This window comes from Heterodontus francisci, chromosome 2 (genome assembly GCF_036365525.1).
Source record: "Heterodontus francisci isolate sHetFra1 chromosome 2, sHetFra1.hap1, whole genome shotgun sequence".
Taxonomy (NCBI): Eukaryota; Metazoa; Chordata; class Chondrichthyes; order Heterodontiformes; family Heterodontidae; genus Heterodontus; species Heterodontus francisci.
Window position 1 is genome coordinate 99884873 of NC_090372.1, and position 27320 is coordinate 99912192.

The 27320-nt window shown below is 45.7% G+C and overlaps 1 protein-coding gene across 1 annotated transcript in view; it reads left to right on the forward strand.

Annotated features, from left to right (window-relative positions):
• Nucleotides 1–1479: 1479 nt before the first annotated feature.
• The window catches only part of LOC137380684 (sorting nexin-13-like), an 89872-nt gene continuing 64031 nt past the window's right edge, over nt 1480–27320 (forward strand). Inside the window, exon 1 of the mRNA XM_068052914.1 lies at nt 1480–1714. Within this exon, the coding sequence (XP_067909015.1) occupies nt 1703–1714 (12 nt within the window). The 5' untranslated portion in view covers nt 1480–1702. The remainder of the gene's footprint in view (nt 1715–27320) is intronic.

The following is a 27320-nucleotide window of genomic DNA, read 5'->3' on the forward strand; positions in this document are numbered from 1 at the left end:
GAGGAAGTTTGGCCTGGTGGGCAAGTGGAGGAAGGGGAGCAGCAGAGGCAGCTGATCGGATGGTCTTGATCTTAGTGACAAAGAAGTCCATGAGCTCCTCACACTTATTGGTGGAGGTGAGGGTGGAGGAGACAGGGGAAAGGGGTTTAAGAAGACAGTTTGGAGCAGAGAAAAGAAACCGGGGATTATCTTTGCATTCCAGGATCATCCTGGAATAGTGAACAGTTTTAGCAGATGGCAGCAGGATCCAATAGTGCTTTATGTGGTCCAGCCAAATCTGGATGCCTAAACCAGTTATCCGCCATATTCTGTCAAGCCTGTGCCCCTTGGACTTAAGGGAGCGGAGATGAGGGTTGTATCAGGGAAACGGCCAGGGTGAGACAGAGTAAAGCCTTTATTGAGGACTTGGGCATCAAAGGCAGAGTTGAGAGTACAGTTGAGCAAATCAGTAGCTGTGGAAATGTTGTGGCGAATGGTGGACCAAACGCTAGACAGTTGGGATTTTATAAATGCAGTCCTAAGTGAATTCCTTACAGAATCATAGAGCAGTTTATTATTGAAAGTTATTATTAAATCTGTTTCCACCACCTTTTCAGGCAGTGCATTCCAGATCCTAACTCACTGCATAAAAATCTCATCTTGTCTTTGATTCTTTTGCAAATTTCCATATATCTGTATCCTCTGCTTATCAATCCTTACGGCACCGGCAACAGTTTCTCATGATTTACTCTATCAATGACTGTTCACAATTTTCAACATCTCTGTAAAATCTTCCTTTAACTTTCTCAGCTCTAAGAGCAACTCCAGCTTCTCATGTTTCTATACATAACTGAAGTGAAAAAATCAGTCTTGAAGGAAATAAATCTCCACGTAAGCCAACAAGTGACAATTTCCCAGGAAGTTCTTGAGGGAAATAAAAAGCTGCAGTTCTGTAATGCATGTCATGTGTTTTAACCACTGTACAATCACACCTACAACTACAAAACCAACAGCTCATCTTAAAACTTTTATGGTTCAAATTCCTGTGCAGCAAAGGAAAGTAACATATGATAATTGGTTGTTCTGAGAGCCTTTCACTGCCCTCTTGTATGAGGGTTGATTGGTTGGTGCTGACAACCTTCAATCCAATCAAAAAGGTATTATTTCTTCTTGCACACACCAACAGGCTGATCCACATTGGTTGCAAAGCTGAGGGTTGGCAAGTGTGTAAGCACTCTCTGAAATAATACAGGATCCCTGATATTCAAAAGGTGGACTTTTAATGGGGGTAAGGGAATGCACTTCCTTTGCTTCAGGCACTAACACAGGTCACAGATACCCCCTGCCCCCCCAGTGTTTGCTCATGTGCCTTAGGCTCTCAAACCCCCAAGCAGCGCGCCCCCACACGCTCTGCAGGGCGGATGGGCGGGGCCCACTGACGCCGCGTCCATCACGAGCAAGACCTGCCCGTCAGCCTCAGCCAATGAGCAACGTCGTCGCCGTGACAACATTTAAAAAAAACGTCAGCAGCGTTAAGATGGCGGCGGTGCGGTTGTTCCGGAAAGAGTAACGGTCAAAAGTAGAGTGAGGCCGGCCTGCGAGTGACGCGACAGTGGGGGGGCTACCGATCTCGCCACTCCTTCTTCTCGCCATCTCCGGAGTCAGTCAGCGAGACGCGAGGATGTGCTGCTGCACGGCCGGCTGACAGCTCGGTGTGGGAAGGATGAGCCAAGAGGTGAGGGGGCTCTGCGGGGGGAGGGAGCTCTCCGGGGGCAGGCGGGTGGATGTATGTGCGGGGCCGCCCGGGAGGATCGAGGCTATGTGTCCTCCGCCCCCGGAGGCTGGTACTTGATGCTTCGAGCTGAGCCGGAGCGAGCTCCCTCACGTCCCGGATGACGGACAGGCTGGCACTGCTCGTGCTCGGTGTATCGCAACAGTCAGTGTGGGTGCGCGGGAGCTCCTCTTCCATTGTCTGCAGTCGCGCGCCACGCCCATCAAATCGCGGGTGACACCTGCAGCATTGGTAGGTCAGGGCATCAGTGACCCATCCGTCCAGCTCCAGCTGCCACTCGATCTTCACTGTGCCCAGCCGGGCTGCCTTTGGGCGCTGCGGGCATCGCCATCTCGTCCTTATTAACGGTCAGGGTGCCCAGTTGTATTCGAACAGGTCGCAGGTCGTCTGCCGTTTACAGCCCAATGTAGTCAGCTTTTTCTGTTGTGAAGCACTTAACAAGTTGACACATTTACACAGACGTCACGCGTTATAACCCCTTTTTTTCTCATCCTCCTCCTTCCCCTCTCCGATTGGCTTCATGTCATTTACAAGTCTGGTGTCTGTTCCGAGTTTTTTTTCCACCATATATTTGATGCATTGAGGTTGTTGCGAAGGTCAGTGAATGAAAATATCTCGAGAGGAATCTAAACTTGTGATTTCGTAACTTAGGTATTGACTTAAGAAATCTGATCAACCAGGTTAAATGGACGACACCTAAAGGATACATCGTAACTTTCACATTGTCGTTTTAAAATATTTTAATGGCTTTCATGGACTTGGATGAAAACTGCTTGGTCACTAAATTTTCTTGCGCAAAATGAATAATTTATGTATTTGGCAGACATAATTTTACATCTGTAGTAGTGGTATGTATGGATTATATTGGTCAATATCCAAACTGGCATTTTTTACCTGTTTATGGAGTTGTGAATCAAGTTTCTTTTCTTTTGGGCCTCCTTATCTCGAGAGACAATGGATACGCGCCTGGAGGTGGTCAGTGGTTTGTGAAGCAGTGCCTGGAGTGGCTATAAAGGCCAATTCTGGAGTAACAGGCTCTTCCACAGGTGCTGCAGAGAAATTTGTTTGTTGGGGCTGTTGCACAGTTGGCTCTCCCCTTGCGCCTCTGTCTTTTTTCCTGCCAACTACTAAGTCTCTTCGACTCGCCACAATTTAGCCCTGTCTTTATGGCTGCCCGCCAGCTCTGGCGAATGCTGGCAACTGACTCCCACGACTTGTGATCAATGTCACACGATTTCATGTCGCGTTTGCAGACGTCTTTATAACGGAGACATGGACGGCCGGTGGGTCTGATACCAGTGGCGAGCTCGCTGTACAATGTGTCTTTGGGGATCCTGCCATCTTCCATGCGGCTCACATGGCCAAGCCATCTCAAGCGCCGCTGACTCAGTAGTGTGTATAAGCTGGGGATGTTGGCCGCTTCAAGGACTTCTGTGTTGGAGATATAGTCCTGCCACCTGATGCCAAGTATTCTCCGAAGGCAGCGAAGATGGAATGAATTGAGACGTCGCTCTTGGCTGGCATACGTTGTCCAGGCCTCGCTGCCGTAGAGCAAGGTGCTGAGGACACAGGCCTGATACACTCGGACTTTTGTGTTCCGTGTCAGTGCGCCATTTTCCCACACTCTCTTGGCCAGTCTGAACATAGCAGTGGAAGCCTTACCCATGCGCTTGTTGATTTCTGCATCTAGAGACAGGTTACTGGTGATAGTTGAGCCTAGGTAGGTGAACTCTTGAACCACTTCCAGAGCGTGGTCGCCAATATTGATGGATGGAGCATTTCTGACATCCTGCCCCATGATGTTCGTTTTCTTGAGGCTGATGGTTAGGCCAAATTCATTGCAGGCAGACGCAAACCTGTCGATGAGACTCTGCAGGCATTCTTCAGTGTGAGATGTTAAAGCAGCATCGTCAGCAAAGAGGAGTTCTCTGATGAGGACTTTCCGTACTTTGGACTTCGCTCTTAGACGGGCAAGGTTGAACAACCTGCCCCCTGATCTTGTGTGGAGGAAAATTCCTTCTTCAGAGGATTTGAACGCATGTGAAAGCAGCAGGGAAAAGAAAATCCCAAAAAGTGTGGGTGCGAGAACACAGCCCTGTTTCACACCACTCAGGATAGGAAAGGGCTCTGATGAGGAGCCACCATGTTGAATTGTGCCTTTCATATTGTCATGGAATGAGGTGATGATACTTAGTAGCTTTGGTGGACATCCGATCTTTTCTAGTAGTCTGAAGAGACCACGTCTGCTGACGAGGTCAAAGGCTTTGGTGAGATCAATGAAAGCAATGTAGAGGGGCATCTGTTGTTCACGGCATTTCTCCTGTATCTGACGAAGGGAGAACAGCATGTCAATAGTCGATCTCTCTGCACGAAAGCCACACTGTGCCTCAGGGTAGACGCGCTCGGCCAGCTTCTGGAGCCTGTTCAGAGCGACTCGAGCAAAGACTTTCCCCACTATGCTGAGCAGGGAGATTCCACGGTAGTTGTTACAGTCACCGCGGTCACCTTTGTTTTTATAGAGGGTGATGATGTTGGCATCGCGCATGTCCTGGGGTACTGCTCCCTCGTCCCAGCACAGGCATAGCAGTTCATGTAGTGCTGAGAGTATAGCAGGCTTGGCACTCTTGATTATTTCAGGGGTAATACTGTCCTTCCCAGGGGCTTTTCCGCTGGCTAGGGAATCAATGGCATCACTGAGTTCCGATTTGGTTGGCTGTATGTCCAGCTCATCCATGACTGGTAGAGGCTGGGCTGCATTGAGGGCAGTCTCAGTGACAGCATTCTCCCTGGAGTACAGTTCTAGGTAGTGCTCAACCCAGCGGTCCATCTGTTTGCGTTGGTCAGTGATTATGTCCCCCGATTTAGATTTGAGGGGGGTGATCTTCTTGATGGTTGGCCCAAGAGCTCTCTTCATGCCATCATACATTCCTCTGATGTTTCCGGTGTCTGAGGCCAGCTGAATATGACTGCATAGGTGTTGCCAGTAGTCGTTTGCGCAACGCCTAGCTGTTCTTTGTGCAGTACTTCTGGCTGCTTTAAGTGCTGCGGATGTTAAATCGCTGGGGGCTTTCTTGTAGTTCAAAAGTGCAATGCGCTTAGCGGCTATGACAGGTTCCAGCTCTTCATTATGAGATTGAAACCAGTCTGCATTTCTCTTCGCACTTTTGCCGTAGGTGGTCAAAGCTGACTCATAGATGGCGTCTCTGATGTGGGCCCACTTGGTCTCAGCATCCCCTGTGGGAGTGTTTTGAAGGGCTGTTACAAGTGAATTTAGAAATTTTTGTAACAGCTGTGGGTGAGAAATTCTGCTCGTGTTGATGCGCGGGTGGCCCTTCTGCTTGGAATGATGCAACTTCTTTGGTCTGAGTCTAACCTTGCTGCACACCAGGGAGTGGTCGGTGTCGCAGTCCGCACTGTGGAAGCTGCGTGTGATTTGAACACTGTTTAAGGCGGCTCGCCTTGTGACAATGAGGTCTAGCTGGTGCCAACGACGTGATCTTGGGTGCCTCCATGAAACCTGGTGACAGGGTTTAGTGTGAAAGAACGAGTTGGTGATGCAGAGGTTATGATAGGTACACAACTCAAGCAGTCTCTGCCCGTTCTCATTCATCCTTCCAACGCCATAGCGCCCAAGGCAGGAGGGCCATGAGTCATGGTCGGCCCCAACCCTGGCATTAAAGTCCCCCAGCAGGAATAGGTGTTCGGTGTTGGGGATGCTGCTAATGATGTTATGGAGTTGTTCATAGAACTGGTCTTTAGCTTCAGGTGCGGAACAGAGTGTTGGAGCATAGATGCTGAGTAGATGTACTGGACCAGAGGTGGTGAGCAGTCGGATGGACAGTATGCGTTCCGAGCCATTTGAGGGAGGCTCTATCATGCTGAGCAAGGAGTTTCTGATGGCGAAGCCCACTCCATGCTGTCTTGGTTCTTCAGGATCCCTGCCCTGCCAGAAGAAGGTGTAGTCTTGCTCTGCTAGAGAGCCACTCGCGGGGAGGCGAGTCTCCTGAAGTGCTGCAATGTCCACATTGAGTCTACTGAGCTCGTTGTTAATGATGGCGGTCTTCCGAGAATCGTTGATTTGTGTAAGGTCTTCCGACAGGCCAGGACACATAGTTCTGACGTTCCAGCTTGCAAAGCGAAGGGCTGGTACCTTCTTTCCTTTTTTCATGTTGTTTGGTGCGGTGTATCAGTCCACCTTTCGGGCAATGACCCTGAGCTCCAAGCACCCATTGAAGCAGGCAGACTGTGGCGGGACAGAACCTTATTGACCGGGGGCTGCCCGGTTTGAGGCGGGCGGTAGCTGTCCAGTGAGGTGCAATGACCTCTCCCACCGACAAAGGCAACCCGTGGCGCCCAGTTTCTACGCCAATTTATCTGGACTTATAACCCGTAACTGCTGCCTTCCGTGTTGTTTCAGTCGCTGTGAGGCAACTATGGAGTGACCTCTCCATGGCGCATGCCTGGGCAAATTTATGGAGGTTGAGAGTTGCCCAGTCGTCAAAACCCCCCTCTCGGCCTTTCTGGTGGGGTCCAAAGGAGTGCAGGACACGACGTTTGGCACCAGTATGGCTGCAGGAACTGCCGGAAACATGCCAAAGGTGACACATGACCGCCTACGGGGTTCCGCTCCGGATTTTCTGTTAGGGTTTACTCCCTTAGCCTTGGTCTCTCCTGAGACGCCCACAAGGCAGTGGGGTTGTTGGGGCCACTACACAGGTGTAGGATGGTGCCGGTGGGAGGAGGGGATGCAAGGGGGAGGGGTAGAGGGAGGGGGTGGGGGGGGTGCAGGGGAATCAAGTATACATTTCATAACTCATCTATGAGCTTGATGAACGCTTGGTGGGAAATTGTCAAGTAGACTTATCTGGATTTTTGTGGTAAGGGCGCGAAGAGATGAGATGCGTCTAATATGGCATAAGGTATCTGTGTGGGGCATGAGAACGGAAAGTGTTGGGAATGCTCAGCAAGTCTGGCAGCGTCTGCGTAGAAAGAAAGAGTTAATGTTTCAGGTCTGTGACCCTACATCAGAACTGGCAAAAGTTAGAAATATAACAGTCTTTGAGCAAGTGAAAGTGGGTTGGGAGGTGAGGGGGAAGAACAAGAAGAAGGAAGGGCTGTGATAGGACAGAGAGGGGGAGAGATTAAATGACATATGTCATGGAACATAATGCAAATGAAGTGCTTAGTAGTTGTAGGGTCACAGACCTGAAACATTAACTCTGTTTCGCTGTACACAGATGCTGCCAGACCTGCTGAGTATTTCCAGCACTTTCGGTTCTCATTTCAGAGTTCCAGCATCTGCAGTATTTTGCTCCTATTTTGTGTATGGAGTGTGACTGTTTCAGATTGTCCTCATACCAAGTCTACAAATTTTTTATTTGTTTTTGGAATGTCTGTGTTGCTGGCAAGGCCAGCATTTATAGCCCATCCCCCAATTGCCCTCGAAGGTGAGGTGAGCTGCGCTGCTTTCTTGAACTGCTGCAGTCCATGTCATGGAGGTATACCCACAGTGCAGTTAGGGAGGGAGTTCCAGGGTTTTGATGCAGTGACAGTGAAGGAACAGTGATTTTATATATCCAAGTCAGGATCATGAATGACTGTAGGGGAACTTGTAGATGGTGGCGTTCCCATGTGTTTGGAAGGTGCTGCCGAAGGAACTTTGGTGAGTTGCTGCAGTGCATCTGTGGAAGGTACACACTGCTGCCAGTGTGTGCTAGTGGTGGAGAGAGGGAATGTTTAAGATGATGGATGGGGTGCCAGTCAAGCAGGCTTCTTTGTCTTGGATCGTGACGAGCTTCTTGAGTGTTGGAGCTACCCTCATCCAGGCAAGTGGTGAGTATTCCATCACACTCCTGACTTGTGCCTTATAAATGATGGACAGGTTCTGGGGAGGCAGTTGGCAAGTTACTCGCTGCAGAATTCCAAGCCTCTGATCTGTTCTTGTAGCCACACTTTCTATATGGTTGATCCAGTTCAGTTTCTGGTCAGTGTGCTTTGTTCTGGAAAAATAGAGTATCTGGTTTTAGTAAGCAGTAAAATTTAAATATATGTTGCGACCTGTGGAGAAGTGGGACTGAATTAACAGTGCATTCCTTCTGCCTCAGTCGTAACAGTATTTGTAGACTGGGAGCCAGTGGAGGTCTGTGAACACAGAGGTGATAGGTGAGTGGGACTTGTTGCAGGCCAAGATACAGGCAAGAGTTATGGATGAGCTGAAGCTTTGATGATAGAAGATGGGAGGCTGGCCAAGAGGGCATTCGAGTAGTAAAAGTTGGAAGTAACAAAACCAGGGGTGAGAGTTTCAGCAGCAGATGGGTTGAGGGTGTGGCAAAGATCAGTTGATATCAGAGTTGGATGTAAGCTGTTTGTGATGGAGAGAATATGGGTTTGGCAGGTCAGCCAACTTATACATGCCAGTGAATGGCTTTGAATTGCTTGTCTGTGTATACCTCCCCAACCATGAGGTAAATATGATGTACAGAAATTGTTGCAACTTGAAGCAACTGTACTTGCTCAAACCTTTTCTGTTTAAGGTGCTTTGTGATCCACCCCACAATACAATTGGGATAGTTTCCACAAGATTGAGATTATAAATGACTTGGATCTTGGAATACAGAGCAGAATCTCAATTTGCTGATGACATCAAACTTGGTGGTGCGGCAAAAACTGAGGATGATGTGAACCGCCTGCAGCAGGACACAGATAGGCTTGTGGAGTGGGCAAACAAGTGGCAGATAGAATTCTATACTAACAAGTGTGAGGTGATGCATTTGGCAGATGGAATAGGGAGAGGCAATATATACTTCATGGCACAGTTTTAAAGAGTATGTAGGAACAGAAGGACCTGGGGGTGCATGTGCATCAATCTTTGAAGATGGCAGGACATATTGAAAGAGTGATTAGTAAAGCATGTGGGATCTTGGGCTTCATAAATAGAGGCATAACGTACAAAAGCAGGGAAGTTATGCTGAACCTTCATAAAGCTCTGGTTATGCCCCAACTGGAATATTGCTTCCAGTTCTGGTCACCACACTTCAGGAAGGATGTGAAAGTCCTTGAGAGGGTGCAGAGGGGATTTTCCAGAATGGTTCCAAGGATGGGGGATTTTATTTAAAAGGTTAGGTTGGAAAGCTGGGTTTGTTCTCCTTAGAACAAAGGAGATTGAAGGGAGATTTACTAGAGGTGTACAAGGTTATGACAGGCTTAGATAAGTTAGATTAGGAAAAACTGTTCGCATAAACAAATGGTACAAGGACTAGGGGACGCAATGAAAGTTTTGGGCAAGAAATGCAGGTGGAATATGAGGAAGCATGTTTTTATGCAGCAGGTGGTAATGACCTGGAACACTCGGCCCACAAGGATGGTGGAAGCGGAGACAATCACTGACTTCAAGAGGAAGTTGGATGGCCACCTGAGAGAAATCGACCTGCAGGGCTATGGGGAGTAGGACTGACTGGATAGCTCTGAGGAGAGCTGACGTGGACTGGATGGGCCAAATGGCCTCTTTCTGTGCTGTAAATTACTCCATGACTCTATTTGAAACAGCTTTTAAACTTACTAATTACTTCCTATCTAGTTGATGCATTTGCTTTATTGTTGAGAAAGATTTAACTGGACTATATTATTTTTGATTTGTATCCTGTGCTTGATAAGGTACTACTGTTTTTTTCATTATTTGGGAATTTGTGAAGAAAGTTGTGAAAATTAGGTTTGCATAGGCCTCTAAAGAAAGTCTCAGAAATCACTCCAGAGGAAGGATATGTTTCTCATTTCACAGAATTCTTTCTTCCAAGTTTCTTCTGCCTGTCTGTTATTGTGCGAAATAAATTATAATGACCAGTGTTTTACCTCATCTCCTTTTTGGCAACTTTTATTAGTTAGACTGTAGCATTCCATTCCAAACTTGTATGTTAACTGTATAGAGCTTTGTGTCACCTTGTGTCTTGTTTCCTGGGAGAATACTTTGTACTCTTGTGTAAATAACCTATGTTGACTTGGAAATACTGATTTTCTGAAAAAAAAACTTGTTTTCTCAGTTCCACTGAAAATTAGGTACATAATGCGTTTATAATATGTTCTGATATGCCGCATGTCAGCAGTCTGTTGAGCAATTTTGCTTCTCTGTGTATATCAGTGTGTGCATAACATTTGAAGCATGAGCGAACAACTGCTTATAAAGTGTCTGATGGAGTAAAACGTCCCAAAGCGCTTCACCAGAGTGTTATCAGGCAAAATTTGGCAAAAAGCCACATAACATGATAGTGGGGTAGATGACCAAAAGCTCTGTCAAAGAGGACGGTTTTAAGGAACGTTGTAAAACCCCCTCTCCTTTAAGGAATTCTAGAGCTTGGGTCTTCACCAGCTAAAGACACTGCCTCCAATATTTGAGGGAATAAAACAGGGGATGTGCAAGAGACCAGAATTGGAAGAGTGCAGTGATCTCAAACTAGACATTAGTAGAGGCATAGAGTACAAGAGCAAGGAATTTATGTTGAACTTGTATAAGACACTAGTTCAGCTTCAGCTGGAGTATTGCGTCCAATTCTGGCCGCTGCACTTATGGAAAGATGTGAGGGCATTGGAGAGAGTACAGAAGAGATTCACGAGAATGGTTCCAGGAATGAGGAATTTCAGCTGTGAAGATAGATTGGAGAAGTTAGGTCTGTTTTCCTTGGAGAAGTGAAGGCTGAGGGGTGATTTGTAGAGTAGATAGAGAAAAACTGTCCCCACTCGTGAAAGGATCGAGAACAAGAGGACACAGATTTAAAGTATTTGGTAAGAGAAGCAAAAGCGACATGAGGAAAAACTTTTTCATGCAGTGAGTGGTTAATGTCTGGAATGCGCTGCCTAGAAAGTGGTGAGGCAGGTTCAATTGAAGCATTCAAAAAGGAATTAGACAATTATATGAAAAGGAAGAATGTACAGGGTTATAGGGAGAAGGCAGAGGAATGGGACTGGGGGAATTGCTCTTTCAGAGAATTAGTGTGGACATGATAGGCCGAATGGCCTCCTGCATTGTAACAGTTCTGTGATTGGGATTTAATCTGAGAATGGTGTAATTGCATCTAATTTTTTGATCATAGATTAATATAGTTTAACAATTTGTTGTTAGTTGACAGCTTTGGTTATGACTTGCAGCCAATGTTAGCACTGTTTATGGATGCCATTTTACCTGCCCATTCATCCTGATCAGCATTGTGCTTTGATCAAAGTTTCCAATTTAAAATTCTCATTGTTTTGTTTAAATCCTTTAATTGCCTTGTCTCTCCCTATTTCGATAACCTCCCCCAGTCCTATAACACCCTCCATTGTTCTGCCTTTGGGTCCTTGTGCATGCCTTCCTCTCATTGTTGTACCATTAACTGCTGTGTCTTCAGCCATCCCAGTCCTACCCGAAACTGCTGTACCTTCGTATCTCTACCAATCTTTTCTCTTCAGACCATCCTGAAATCCCACCTTTTTGACCAAGCTTTTCATCAGCCCTACTAATATTTCTTTGGCTTGGCATCCATTTTGCCTTATACATCTATATGAAACACTTTGGGATGCCTCTGTGCATTAAATACGCTGTGTCTAAGGATACAGTACACTGTGCATTAAATACACTGTATTCAAGGATACAGTACACAAGGATACACTGTATCTCTTGCAACATCAAAATGTTTTTTTTAAAATTAGAGATACAGCACTGAAACAGGCCCTTCGGCCCACCGAGTCTGTGCCGACCAAGAACCACCCATTTATACTAACCCTGCAGTAATCCCATATTCCCTACCACCTACCTACACTAGGGGCAATTTACAATGGCCAATTTACCTATCGCCTGCAAGTCTTTGGCTGTGGGTTATTGGTTTGATTTGAGTGCAGTATTTAGTTTGCAAAAAAATGGCATTTTAACAAGTCGTAGATATTTTAAATGGTTACATTTTCCCGAATGTCTCCATGTAGTACAGATTTCCATCGGTAAGTGTACAGGGGGAATGGTAGTATCTTTGAACTTTTATCTGGAAATTACCAGCTTGGAATGTAGTTACAAACAGTGACTCTTATAACATCCCAAGGTTTAATGAGGCACTTCTACAAATAGAGTACGTTGATGGCAGACATATAGTACTCTTGCTGTTCATGCCATTCTTTTTTTTAAATAAAAGAACTGACTGTTAGCGATCCAGATTTTCATGACCTCCTGCACTGGATTTTATTTTGGTGACAGGCTGAAAGGCAGTGCGGAGGGGCACAACCCTGCCTTGGCCCTTTCTTGGACCCCTGGCCGAATTCAAGTGGGCAAGCAATTAACTGCCCGCCATCAGGGATGCCGTCCCATTTTTAAGGTACAAGATCCCACCCCATAACTGCTGGCCAATCGGAGGGCTAGGAGTGGTGGTCACTGCTGGTCCTGCAGGAGGTCTGGAGCAGCAGCCATGCAGGAGACAGGTGAATGGGGTCAGGCTTGCCAAGATGCGGGAGTGGGGGGGGCCCTTTCCGCTGGCCACAGAGCGGCTGAATTGGAGGCCACTGGTTGAGCTTGCTAGGAGGCTGCCTGGTTTTACCTCGCGGTGTTTCCATGTGGTGGTGGGCACCATCAATGTTGGCTGAATACCAGTGGGGGTGGTCCTTAATGGGCTACATAAGTGGCTTATTTGGCCTCCCAGCAGACTTGCTGTCTGCCACAGTGCCCGCCGCAGACAAAATGACATGGGGGCAGGACATCATCGGTCACGCCACCAGACGCCACCCCATGCCATTCTGTTTGCTCCCCCACCTCCTAGCCAGTCTCCGTAGGCTGGATAAAATCCAGCCCTATAAATTAGTGTTAAGTATTCAGTTAGAACTATATCAACAGAACTATTTGCTTTCTCTTTTAGCTATGGAATCATTTAGGAGTAGTGGTTCCAGCTAAAGGAAACTGGGGTAGTGCATGAGGACAAGGGTTGTGTTTGAACAATGGAAAAGTGTATAGTGTAAATTTATCACTGACTTTCACTTGAGTTAGCGTCAGATTGATCATGTAAGATGGTATAAAATTTTAAGATTTGAGTAATTGTTGCTGAGTTATACACTAACATTTGGATGAGTTTTGTATTGCTTGGAAATACCTAACGAGTTGCAACATGTATAATCTGTATGTGTTTGAAAACATTTGAGGTGAAACTTGGCATGCACAGTCAAATGAATTTCACAGCCTACACTGTCCTCCTATACCTTGTGGTATTTGTCAGCTGCTTTGAGACCAAGTGACTTTAATAGCAGTATATGCTTATGTTACATATTCTAAAATTTTGAGTCTTCAGCTCTTTATTAGTTTGTAACTTTTAGCTATTATGTGGGGAAAGTTGCTACTTCATATTTCATAGCACTTTGTATTCTGGAAATTTTCACAAGTCCAGTATGTGTGAAGCATAGTACAAATTGTCTAACCTATCTGGTTTAAAATTGTGAAAGTTTTACTTAGTATATCCAAAAGCTTGCTTCTGTAATGCGAAATACATACACGCATACGAATTAGGAGCGGAAGTAGGCCATTCGGTCCCTCTAGCCTCCTCCGCCATTCAGTAAGATCATGGCTGATCTGTTGTGTCTTGAATTCTACGCTCCCATCTCTCCCTAATAACCTTGGATTCTTGTTAGGTAAGGGAATCAATCTACCTCCGCCTTAAAAAATATTCAATGACCCTGCCTCCACCACCTTCTGAGGCAGAGAGTTCCAAAGTTGCATAACCCTCAGAGAAAAAAATTTCTCCTCATCTCTGCCCTAAAAGGGCGACTCACTAATTTTAAAAACAGTGCCCCCTAATTCTGGACTCACCCACAAGAGGAAACATCCTTTCCACATCCACCTTGTCAAGACTGTTCAGGATCTTCTATACTTCAATCAAATCTCCCTTCACTCTTCTGAACTCCAGTGAAAACAAGCCCAGTCTGTCCAACCTTTCCTCATAAGACAACCTGTTCATACCAGGTATCAATCTAGTAAACCTCCTCTGAACCGCCTCCAATGCATTCACATCCTTCCTTAAATAAGGAGACCAAAACTGCACACAGTATTCGAGATGTGGTCTCACCAATGCCCTGTATAACTGAAGCATCACATCCTTACTTTTATTTTCAATTCCTCTCGTAATAAAAGATAGCATTCTATTTGCCGCCTTTCTTACTTGCTGCACCTGCATACTAACTTTTTGTGACTCATGCACTCGAACACCCAGATCCCTCTGCACCTTGGAATTCTGCATTTGTTCTCCGTTTAAGTAATACTCTGCTTTTTTTATTCTTCATGCCAAAGTGAACAACTTCACATTTTTCTATATTATGCTCCATCTTCCAGGTTTTTGCCCACTTACTCAACCTATCTATATTGTTCTGCAACCTGCTTATGTCCTCTTCACGACATACTTTCCTACCTATTTTTGCGTCATCTGCAAATTTAGCTACCATGCCACTGCTCCTCTCTAAGTCATTGATCGAAATTGTAAAAAGTTGAGGCCCCAGCACAGACTCCTGCGGAACTCTACTCGTCACATCCTGCCGCTCGGAAAAGGACCTATTTATGCATACTCTTTGTTTTCTGCCAGTCAGCCAGTCTTCTGTCCATGCTAATAGGTTGCCCCCTACACCATGAGCTCCTACTTTGTGCAATAACCTTTTATGTGGCACCTTGTTAAATGCCTTCTGGAAATCCAAGTACAGTACGTCAATGGGCTCCCCTTTATCAACAGCGCATGTTACTCCTTCAAAGATTTCCAATAAATTGGTTAAACATGATTTCCCTTTCACAAAACCATGCTGACTAATCCCGTTTACCTTGAGTTTTTCTTAAGTGCCCAGCTATTGCCTCCTTTTAATCGATTCTAACACCTCCCCCACGATAGACGTCAAGCTAACTGGCCTATAGTTACCTGTTTTCTGCCTCTTCCCCCTTTCTTGAATGGGGGGGGGGGGGGGGGGGGGTACATTTGCTACTTTCCAGTCTGATGGAACCTTTCCAGAATCTAGTGAATTTTGAAAATTTAACACCAATGCATCTACTACCTCATTAGCCACCTCTTTTAAGACCCTAGGATGAAGCCCATCAGGACCCGGAGACTTGTCAGCCCACAGCTCCATCAGTTTGCTCGTCACCGCTTCCCTGGTGATTGTAATTTCGCCAATTTCCTCTCTTCCACCTCCTGATTTACAGCCAATACTGGAATGTTTTCTATATCTTCTATAATGAAGACACAAGCAAAATATTTGCACATTTCATCTGCCATTTCCTTATTATCTACTATTAACTCCCCATTCTCACTCTCTCGAGGACCAACACTCGCTTTACTTTTTTCCTTTTGAAATACCTGAAGAAGCTGTTTAAAATAAAAGAGAAATGAAGGCTGAGCTTATGTTGGTACAGAATCAATGGGAGCACCTGTGCTTTGGCATGCTGTCACACCTAAAATATTTTTCACTTTAGTCATCTGAGTATATACAAGGTTGTTTAAGTATACAAGTTGTACCTGTTCATCTAATTTAAGATCTATCAAATAGTTTGTTCAGTCAGTAGATTTGGGGTTACTCTGTTTCAGTGAAGCTGGAGAAATTGTAATAGTTTGGTAATTTGCTGCTTGCAGTGAGTTTTGGTTGAAGATCAGGATTTTGATCCTTCGTAATCTATCTTTGGTTACACCTACCATTCTAATTTATTTTTGTTGTAATTAATGAATTCACTCTGGTCACTTGAGACTGATCTAATTTTTCTTCCTGAAACAACCATCAATTTAAAGTACAAATTTGTACATTGGTATCACGGTGCTTCTGTATTTTTAAGTTTTTTTTTGAGGACTTGTGTATTTTAAAATTATGGATATTGTTTTATTTGGGAAAACTGCAAAGGATTCCGTGGATGTTTTTTCACTGGGGTCATTGAAAGGACACAGAGGTCTTGTTTGAAAACATTTACTGGAAGTCACCTGTCCACCCAGCAGGGGCTTTTTGACTTGGTGGTGTGGGGGGGATGTTTACAGAGGGGTGACAGGTCAAGATTTACAGGAGGCTTGACTCTGGAGATATTGTTTTTGGTTTCACTTTGGACAGTGTGTTGGGGTGAGAACTGTTCTGAAGGCAGTTGGAGAAAACCAACCAAGAGAGTCGTCACCGTTAGCACCTTTTTCCATCTCTTTTGAGAACGTCCTGAGAATCAAGTGTAAGAAATAGACAAACCGATGCTGCATTTCTCCTGAAAAGCCTTTCCAGAAACCCCTGTTGCCTCATTTCTCTTGGAAAGCCTTCCAAACTAATCTCCAGCGCCGCCTGAAAAGACCTGTCCTAGAAAGACCCCAGTGATAGCTGCGCGTATTTGGGACAACAAACCAAAAAGGGACAACTGACATATTTCCATATCTTTTTTCTTCAAGAATTAGCAAATATTTGGCCAAAGTATTCTTTGTGTTATTTTGTGTAACAGCTCTAAAGAGGAAATCTCTTTTTTTAGTTAATGTGTGTGTGTCTCTCTAAGGTATAAAGGGAACTGTCATATTTCAATCTGTGTTGATGCTTTGTTTTATAATCTGATAATTTTGTTGTTTAAGAAACCTGGTTAGTGTATTTTATTCTGGGGTAAAAATAGACTATGACCTGTAACGGTAACTGCGTACGCATTTAAATATATGTTGTGACCTGTGGAGAAGTGGTACTAGGGAAAACAGTGCACTGCTCCTGCTTCGGTTGTAACAACACGCAGCATTTTAGTTTGCAGCATATTGAATTTAAATTTGCTAATGGCAAGGGGAATGGAACTACTCCCAAAAAGAGCAGTGTAGAATTTTAGGTAATTACTGTGGTGCAACAACCAGTGATTAAAATTGTCACGCCAACATCAAACTGGTGCTGGGGCTGTTTATTTTTAGTATACAGTGTTTCTTGTGTTAAGGACAGGTGGTTCAGGTTTTCAGTTTACTTACTTTGGTTACAGTATTAGGAATGCAGTTACTCAATATGGTTTTAACTTTGCATAAAAGAAACATGTAGCTAAAGATAACTAAATGATTGCACTGATCTACACAACAACAGCAACAGTTCCTTGAAAAAGATATAGGGAGGACAAGGGGAAGGTGGCTCTTCGTGAGCTAGTGCAGGTGCAGTGGGCTGAATGGCTTTCTGGTAGTAACATTCTATGGTAATTGCACCATTATGTTTTCAAATTTTAAGTCACTTGAATATGACTTCTGTTTGACCTTGAAATTGCCTGAAATATTTGAATTCTAAAAGGGAAGAAAAACATTGTTATTTGTCTACTGGTCTTTAGCCTTTGAGTACCTGCTGCTTGTTATCTGTAATCTTTGTTTCCCTATAATTAACAGGAGTGTGTATCACATGATGAATTTGCCAGAGCCAGCCAAAGTACAGTGGTGACTAGTTTCTGAAGGATAATGTTGACAGTAAGGTGAGAAATTCATGAAATCTCATACTTCTGGCACACATTCAAGCATTGGAATCTTTGTGTGCTCTGAACAGAATTTAACCACTTGTGCTTTAGAGATGTTTAGAGGTGTCAATAAGCAGATATGAAGATATGTATGTTCACTTTCTTCTTGGGTTATTCCTAGAAGAACCCTTGCTTTTATTCTGTTAAAGGATTTTTACCTTCTGCAGTGTGCAACTTGCTTTGCTTTCTGAGTCTTCAGCATAATCTGTTTGCAAAATATTATATTTTTCTGGATACTTGAATGTAGCTGGACACTGCTCAAAGTTGATCTGCTAAGCATAAATTACAATTCGGTAGAAGACCTACAGTTTTGTTTATCGTTCAGGCAAGAAGTTGTGGTCTAACACTTGATTGATGATTAGAAAGAATGTACTGGTGAAGTTGTGGGGAGGTGGATATGGAACTGAATTGAGAAGTATTAAGCCAGTAATAAATATGCTTGGCCGTGCATTATATGGCTCGAAGGGAGTTACAACATGATTTTATATGTGTAGTGAGAAAAGTGAATTGTCATTTTTCTATTCACTCCACCTTCTATTATCTTTATGTCCAATTTAAATCAGTTTGAACAAATTGGAAAACTTTAGATACTTTGTTTTTAGGACTCCTGCATAGGATTAGTAGGCCAGCATTGTACAGCTGAATTTTCAAACCTTATATATTGTATATAGTGAGCTGGAGGGTATAACTTGAACCCAGTTTTATAGTAGTCAGAAAAGAGCTGAAGGAGTTATGCCACTCTGTACTGAGAAATGCCCTCTCGGTGGAAACCCTCCTGCTTGAGGTTCTGAAAATCCAAACTGTCATTTGTAACTTCAGGCTTTGCCACTAAATGAAAGACTTGCATTTATATAGTGCCTTTCACAACCACCGGACATCCCAAAGTGCCTAAAGCCAATGTAGTCACTGTTATAACGTAGGAAACTTGGCAGCCAATTTGTGCACAGCAGGGTCCCACAAACAGCAGTGTGATAATGAGCAGATTTATTTTTTGTAATGTTGATTGAGGGATGAATACTGGCCAGGACGCTGGGGATAACTCCCCTGCTCTTCAAAATGATGCCATGGGATAATTTTACCTCCCCCTGAGGGGGAAGACCGGTTTAACGTTTCATCCAGAAGGTAGCACCTCCGCGTGCAGCACTCCCTAAATACTGCCCTGGAGTGTCAGTGTAGATTTTTGTGCTCAAGTCCTGGAGTAGGAAAGTCCACCACACTACTGTTATCCGCCTTCTCCATTACTTCATCAAATAACTCAATTAAGTTAGTCAAACACGGTTTGCCTTTAACAACTAGGTGCTAACTTTCATTTATTAGCCCACGCTTTACGAAATGCCAATTAACTTTGTTCTGCATTTTTGTGTCTCAAAGTTTTGCTACCACCGACATTAAGCTGACTGGCCTGTAGTTGCCAGGTTTATCTCTAACATTTGCAGATTGTAACCAGAGCCTCTGAAATTTTCCCCCTTCCCTTAGTAACCTAGGAAGCATCCAATCCAAACTGGGTGACATTTCTACTTTGAGGACTGCTAACCTTTTTAAATACCTTGTATCCAATATTGATACTGCCTCCTCCTTCACTGCTACATTGGCAGTGTCCTCTTCTCTAGTGATGCCATGCAAAGTGTTCAATTAGTACCTCAGCCATGTTCTCTGCCTACACAAGGAGATCTTTTTAGTCCCCAATCAACCCCACCTTTTGGCTACTCTTTTACTGTTTGTGTTTACGAAAGACTCTTGAGTTCCCTTTTATGTTAGCTGCTAATCTATTCTTGTACTCTTCTTTTGTTACTTTGTGTGGCAGAATAATTTCACTTTTTTAAATTGTTCTAAAACGAATGTCTACATGTAATTTTGTATGGTGTAATGCTTAGTTCAATATAATTGAGAGCTGATATCCTATGGTTGTGCCAGATAAAAATATATTCTTATAGGATTCCGTTGTGCTTTGTTTGTTCGCGGCTAGGTAGACTCTTCTTCAAAAGGTGAAAATTGTATTCGTAGCTTATCTCATTTTTAGAATTTATCACTTTTTGCACAAGAGGAATTGCATCTGCAGCTCTTATTTTTGAAGTGTTTAATGTTCAATAGGTCCACTGTGGGAGTTTTCATTAAACTGTAGTTGTTATACACTTGTGTTTCAGGCCCATTTTCCAATGTGAAATAGGACGTGTTGAATTAAGTGTTGCATGTTAGTCTTGCGAGTCGCATGATGATTCTTTCCGTTTGTAAATTTGATAGTACAACTTAGTTCATTCATAAATGATTATTTTGGAGTTGATTGTTTTATACAGTATTTAGATAGCTACTTTGGTACCTAGGTCAGGAGAAGTGCTGAGAAAAATAAAGGGGAAAAAACCTGTTCAACCTTTTACCTTGGTGTATTTTAGCCAATTGACTTTGATTAAAATGTACTTGAGTCCGCAAAGCCCTGCAGTAATTAAGTAGCTAAGTGCTTGTGCTAATGCTGGAAATCCATGGGCACATTCAAGGACTTCACCTGTATATTCTAAAGGCTCTGGTACAGTAGAGGCAGTATTACTAGTGGATTAAACTTTGATTCTTAAAACGTAGCAATTTAGAGTTTTTTTTTTATATTTTTAGAAATTGTGAAGAATTCTTGTGATTTTTTTTTTCATTTGTTCATGGGATGTGAGCGTTGCTGGCAAGGCCAGCATTTGTTGCCCATCCTTAATTGCTCTTGAGCAGGTGGTGGTGAGTAGCCACCTTGAACCACTGCAGTCCATATGGTGTTGTTACACCCACAGTTCTATTGGGAAGGGAGTTCTGGATTTTTGACCGAAGTAACAGTCGAGGAACAACAATTATAGGTCCAAGACAGGATGGTTTGTGGCTTGGAGGTGAACTTGCGAGTGCTGATTGAAGTATGTTTGAGATCTTTTTGAAAAAAAATTCTCCATGGGATTTAATAAACATTGCATATGGCAGAGTTTGATGTGGTACACAGTTGTGCTTGATTTGCAAATAACTGACAACTTGCACCAAATGTTTATTAGTTCACAAAGCCAGGCAATGGACAAAGAATCTTATTACCACTGTAGGTTACTTGCTGGCAGGAGAAATGACTGTTAAATCCATAATAGAAACAATCAGTCACTGTAGACAGCCATTGTTAGTCAGAAAATGGGATTAAGATATGTGGCAAAACACATTCACATTACTTGAAATTTTTCATCTTCCCTGTGCTAACTGCTAATTCGTCAATGAGGCATTGTAAGTAGGTGATTTTCTTTCCATATTGCTCTTGATATGGTTGCTGTAAAGTCCTTCAGTTGACTCCATCGCGGAACAGCTCCTCTGCCACAGCTTCAAAGCGCCCGCGGGCAGTGTCCAGCTCGAAGCGCATCTGCAGCGCAATGTTGGCGAATTCCTTCTGGTACTGGTGCTCGAAGCTGACGTCCACTCCCGGAGAACGCGGTGAGCTTTCTCGGCAGCGATGGTGGGAGCTGATTATGTTTTATTACCTGCAACCCCTTCCTCCCCCCCCCCGCCCCTCGCGCCATCTTTCCCTCGCACCCCTTTCCCCTGCACTCTCTCCCCTACCCCCCCTGCAGCCTCCTTCCCAGCTCTCCCTCCGCACCCCTTCCCCTCCACCTCCTCCCACCTATCTCTGAGCAGGGGCCCTAACAACCCCACTGCCTTGTGGGCATCTCGGGAGAGACCAAGGTTAAGGGAGTAAACCCTAACAGAAAATCCGGAGCGGAACCCCGAAGGCGGCCATGTGTCACCTTTGGCATGTTTCCGGCAGTTCCTGCAGCCATACCGGTGCCAAACGTCATGCTCTGCACTCGTAGGACCCTACCAGGAAGGCCGAGAGGGGGGTTTTGACTCTTGGGCAACTCACAACCTCCATACATCCGCCCAGGCATGCGCCGTGGAGAGGTCACTCCATAGTCGCTTCACAGCGACTAAAAGAACACAGCAGGCAGCAGTTACGGGTTATAAGTCAAGCTCAATTGGCCTAGAGATTGGGCGCCATGGGTTGTCTTTGTCGGTGGGAGAGGTCATCGCATCTCACTGGACAGCTACCGCCCACCTCAAACCAGGCAGCCCCTGGTCAGTAAGGTTTTGTCCCGCCACAGTCCACCTGCTTCACTGGGTGCTTGGAGCTCAGGGTCATTGCCCGAAAACTGGACTGCAACACCGCACCAAACAGCACGACAAAAAAAGGAAAGTAGGTACCAGCCCTTGTTTTGCAAGCTGGACGTCAGAACTATGTGGCCTGTCGGAAGACCTTACACAAATCAACGATTCTCAGAAGACCACCATCATTAACAACGAGCTCAGCAGACTCAATGTGGACATTGCAGCACTTCAAGAGACACGCCTCCCTGCGAGTGGATCTCTAAGAGAGCAAGACTACACCTTCTGGCAGGGTAGAGATCCTGAAGAACCAAGACAGCGTGGAGTGAGCTTCGCCATCAGAAACTCTTTGCTCAGCATGATAGAGCCACCTTCAAATGGCTCGGAACGCATGCTGTCCATCCGACTGCTCACCGCCTCTGGTCCAGTACACCTACTCAGCATCTATGCTCCAACACTCTGCTCCCCACCTGAAGCTAAAGACCAGTTCTACGAGGAACTCCATAATATCATTAGTCGCATCCCCAATACCGAACATCTGTTCCTGCTGGGGGACTTTAATGCCAGGGTTGGGGCTGACCATGACTCATGGCCCTCCTGCCTTGGGCGCTATGGCATTGGAAGGACGATTGAGGATGGATAGAGACTGCTTGAGTTATGTACCTATCATCACCAGCTCATTCTTTCATACTAAACCCTGTCACCAGGTTTCTTGGAGGCACCCAAGATCACGTCGTTGGCACCCGCTGGATCTCATCGTCACAAGGCGAGCCTCTTTAAACAGCGTTCAAATCACACGCAGCTTCCACAGTGTGGACTGCGACACCGACCACTCCCTGGTGTGCAGCAAGATTAGGCACAAACCAAAGAAGCTGTATCACTCCAAGCAGAAGGGCTGCCTGCACATCAACACTAGCAGAATTTCTTATCCACAGCTGTTACGTAAGTTTCTAAATTCACTTGAAAAAGCCCTTCAAAACACTCCTACAGGGGATGCATAGACCAAGTGGGCCCACATCAGAGATGCCATCTCTGACTCAGCTATGACCACGTATGGCAAACGTGTGAAGCAGAATGCAGACTGGTTTCAATCTCACTTTGAAGAGCTGGAATCTGTCATAGCCGCTAAGCACGGTGCATTGTTGAACTACAAGAAAGCCCCCAGCGAGTTAACATCCGTAGCACTTAAAGCAACCAGAAGCGCGACACAAAGAACAGCCAGGCGCTGCACAAATGACTACTGGCAACACCTATGTAGTCATAGTCAGCTGGCCTCCGACACCGCAAACACCAGAGTATGATGGCATTAAGAGAGATTTTGGGCCAACCATCAAGAAAATCCCCCCCCTCCCCCAAGTCTAAATCAGGGGTCACGATCACTGACCAACGCAAGCAAATAGACTGCTGGGTGGAGCACTACCTAGAACTGTACTCCAGGGAAAATGTCATGAGACTGCCCTCAATGTAGCCCAGTCTCTGCCAGTCATGGATGAGCTGGACGTACAGCCACAAATTCGGAACTCAGTGACGCCATTGATTCTCTAGCCAGCGGAAAAGCCGCTGGGAAGGACGGCGTTACCTCTGAAATAATCAAGTGTGCCAAGCCCGCTATACTTTCATCACTGTACGAACTGCTTTGCCTGTGCTGGGACGAGGGAGCAGTACCACAGGCCATGCGCGATGCCAATATCATCACCCTCTATAAGAAAAAAGGTGACCACGGTGACTGCAACAACTACCGTAGAATTTCCCTGCTCAGCATAGTGGGGAAAGTCTTCGTTCGTTGCTTTTAAACAGGCTCCAGAAGCTGGCTGAGCGTGTTTACCCTGAGGTACAGTGTGGCTTTCGAGCAGAGAGATCCACCATTGACATGCTGTTCACCCTTCGCCAGCTACAGGAGAAATGCCCCTCTACATTGCTTTCATTGATCTCACCAAAGCCTTTGACCTCATCAGCAGACGTGGTCTCTTCAGACTACTAGCAAAGATCGGATGTCCTCCAAAGCTATTAAGTATTATCACCTCATTCCATGACAATATGAAAGGCACAGTTCAGCATAGCGGTGCCTCATCAGACCCCTTTCCTATCCTGAGTGGCGTGAAACAGGGCTGTGTTCTTGCACCGACACTGTTTGGGATCATCTTCTCCCTGTTACTCTCACATGGGTTCAAGTCTTCAGAAGAAGGAATTTTCCTCCACACAAGATCAGGTGGCAGGTTGTTCAACCTTGCCTGTCTAAGAGCGAAGTCCAAAGTACGGAAAGTCCTCATCAGGGAACTCCACTTTGCTGACGATGCTGCATTAACATCTCACACTGAAGAATATCTGCAGAGACTCATTGACAGGATTGCGGCTGCCTGCACTGAATTTGGCCTAACGATCAGCCTCAAGAAAACGAACATCATGGGACAGGACGTCAGAAATGCTCCATCCATCAATATCGACGACCACGCTCTGGAAGTGGTTCAAGAGTTCACCTACCGAGGCTCAACTATCACCAGTAACTGTCTCTCGATGCATAAATCAACAAGCGCATGGGAAAGGCTTCCACTGCTATGTTTTTTTTAATTCATTCATGGGATGTAGGCGCCACTGGCCAGGCCAGCATTTATTGCCTATCCCTGATTGCACTTGAGAAGGTGGTGGTGAGCTGCCTTTTTGAACCGCTGCAGTCCATTTGGGGTAGGTATACCCACAATGCTGTTAGGAAGGGAGTTCCAGAATTTTGACCCAGCGACAGTGAAGGAACGGCGATATAGTTCCAAGTCAGGATGGTGTGTGACTTGGAGGGGAACTTGTAGGTGGTGGTGTTCCCATGTATTTGCTGCTCTGGTCCTTCTAGTTGGTAGAGGTCGCGGGTTTGGAAGGTGTTGTCTAAGGAGCCTTGGCGCATTGCTGCAGTGCATCTTGTAGATGATGCACACTGCCACTGTGCGTCGGTGGTGGAGGGAGTGAATGTTTGTAGATGGGGTGCCAATCAAGCGGGCTGCTTTGTCCTGGATGGTGTTGAGCTTCTTGAGTGTTGTTGGAGCTGCACCCATCCAGGCAAGTGGAGAGTATTCCATCACATTCCTGACTTGTGCCTTGTAGATGGTGGACAGGCTTTGGGAAGTCAGGAGATGAGTTACTCGCTTCAGGATTCCTAGCCTCTGACCTGTTCTGACAGCCATGGTATTTATATGGCTACTCCAGTTCAGTTTCTGGTCAATGGTAGCCCCTAGGATGTTGATAGTGGGGGATTCAGCGATGGTAATGCCATTGAATGTCAAGGGGAGATGGTTAGATTCTCTCTTGTTGGAGATGGTCATTGCCCGGCACTTGTGTGGCGTGAATGTTACTTGCCACTTATCAGCCCAGGCCTGGATGTTGTCCAAGTCTTGCTGCATTGCTACACAGACTGCTTCAGTATCTGAGGAGTCACGAATGGTGCTGAACATTGTGCAAACATCAGCAAACATCCCCACTTCTGACCTTATGATTGAAGGAAGACCATTGATGAAGCAGCTGAAGATGGTTGGGCCCAGGACACTACCCTGAAGAACTCCTGCAGTGATGTCCTGGAGCTTCGATGATTGACTTCCAACAACCACAACCATCTTCCTTTTGCGCTAGGTATAACTCTAGCCAGCGGAGGGTTTTCCCCCGGATTCCCATTGACCTTAGTTTTGCTAGGGCTCCTTTGATGCCATACTTGGTCAAATGCTGCCTTGATGTCAAGGGCAGTCACTCTCATCTCACCTCTTGAGTTCAGCTCTTTTGTCCATGTTTGAACCAAGGCTGTAATGAGGTCAGGAGCTGAGTGGCCTTGGCGGAACCCAAACTGAGCATCACTGAGCAGGTTATTGCCAAGCAAGTGCCGCTTGATGGCACTGTTGATGACACCTTCCATCACTTTACTGATTGAGAGTAGGCTGATGGGGCGATAATTGGCTGGGTTGGACTTGTCCTGCTTTTAGTGTACAGGACATACCTGGGCAATTTTCCACATTGCAGGGTAGATGCCAGTGTTGTGGCTGTACTGGAATAGCTTGGCTAGGGGCGCGGCAAGTTCGGGAACACAGGTCTTCAATACTATTGCCGGAATATTGTCAGGGCCCATAGGTTTTGCAGTATCCAGTGCCTTCAGTCGTTTCTTGATATCACGCAGAGTGAATCGAATTGGCTGAAGTCTGGCATCTGTGATGCTGGGGACTTCAGGAGGAGGCCGAGATGCATCATCAATTCGGCACTTCTGGCTGAAGATTGTTGCAAATGCTTCAGCCTTATCTTTCGCACTGATGTGCTGGGCTCCCCCATGATGGAGGATGGGGATATTTGTGGAGCCACCTCCTCCAGTTAGTTGTTTAATTGTCCACCACCATTTACGGCTGGATGTGGCAGGTCTGCACAGCTTAGATCTGATCCGTTGGTTATGGGATCGCTTAGCTCTGTCTATCGCATGCTGCTTATGCAGTTTGGCATGTTAGTAGTCCTGGGTTGTAGCTTCAGCAGGTTGACACATCATTTTGAGGTATGCCTGGTGCTGCTCCTGGCATGCCCTCCTGCATTTTTCATTGAACCAGGGTTGGTCTCCTGGCTTGATGGTAATGGTAGAGTGGGGGATATGCCGGGCCATGAGGTTACAGATTGTGGTTGAGTACAATTCTGCTGCTGCTAATGGCCCACAGCGCCTCATGGATGCCCAGTTTTGCATTGCTAGATCTGTTTGAAATCTATCCCATTTAGCATGGTGATCGTGCCACACAACACGATGGATGGTATCTTCAATATGAAGGCGGGACTTTGTCTCCACAAGGACTGTGTGGTAGTCACTCCTAACAATACTGTCATGGACAGAAGCAGCTGTGGCAGGCAGATTGGTGAGGATGAGGTCAAGTATGTTTTTCCCTCGTGTTGGTTCCCCCACCACCTGCCGCAGACCCAGTCTAGCAGCTATGTCCTTTAGGACTCGGCCAGCTTGGTCAGTAGTGGTGCTACTGAACCACTCTTGGTGATGGACATTGAAGTCCCCCACCCAGAGTACATTTTGTGCCCTTGCCAACCTCAGTGCTTCGTCCAAGTGGTGTTCAACATGGAGTACGAAGTCATCAGCTGAGGGAAGGCGGTATGTGGTAATCAGTAGGAGGTTACCTTGCCCATGTTTGACCTGATGCCATGAGATTTCATGGAGTCTGGAGTCGATGTTGAGGACTCCCAGGGCAACTCCCTCCCTACTGTATACCACTGTGCCACCACATCTGGTGGGTCTGTCCTGCCGGTGGGACAGGACATACCCGGGGATGGTGATGGCAGTGTCTGGGACATTGTAAGGTATGATTCCGTGAGTATGACTATGTTAGGCTGTTGCTTGGCTAGTCTGTGGGACAGCTCTCCCAACTTTGGCACAAGCCCCCAGATGTTAGTAAGGAGGACTTTGCAGGGTTGACAGGGCTGGGTTTGCCGTTGTCGTTTCCGTTGCCTGGGTCGATGCCGGGTGGTCCGTCCAGTTTCATTTCTTTTTATTGACTTCGGAGCGGTTAGGTACAACTGAGTGGCTTGCTAGGCCATTTCAGAAGGCATGTAAGAGTTAACCACATTGCTGTGGGTCTGGAGTCACATCTCGGCCAGACCAGGTAAGGACAACAGATTTCCTTCCCTAAAGGATGTTAGTGAACCAGATGAGTGTCTACAACAATCGACAATGGTTTCATGGCCATCATTAGACTAGCTTTTAATTCCAGATTTATTAATTAAATTCAAATTCCACCTTCTGCTGTGGTGGGATTCGAACCCATGTCCGCAGGGATATACCCTGTGTCTCTGGGTTACTATTCCAGTGATAATACCACTACGCCACCACCTACCCAGACTGGCCAAGAGAGTGTGGGAAAATGGCACACTGACACGGAACACAAAAGTCAGAGTGTATCAAGCCTGTGTCCTCTGTACCTTGCTCTACAGCAGCGAGTCCTGGACAATGTAAGTCAGCCAAGAGCGACGTCTCAGTTA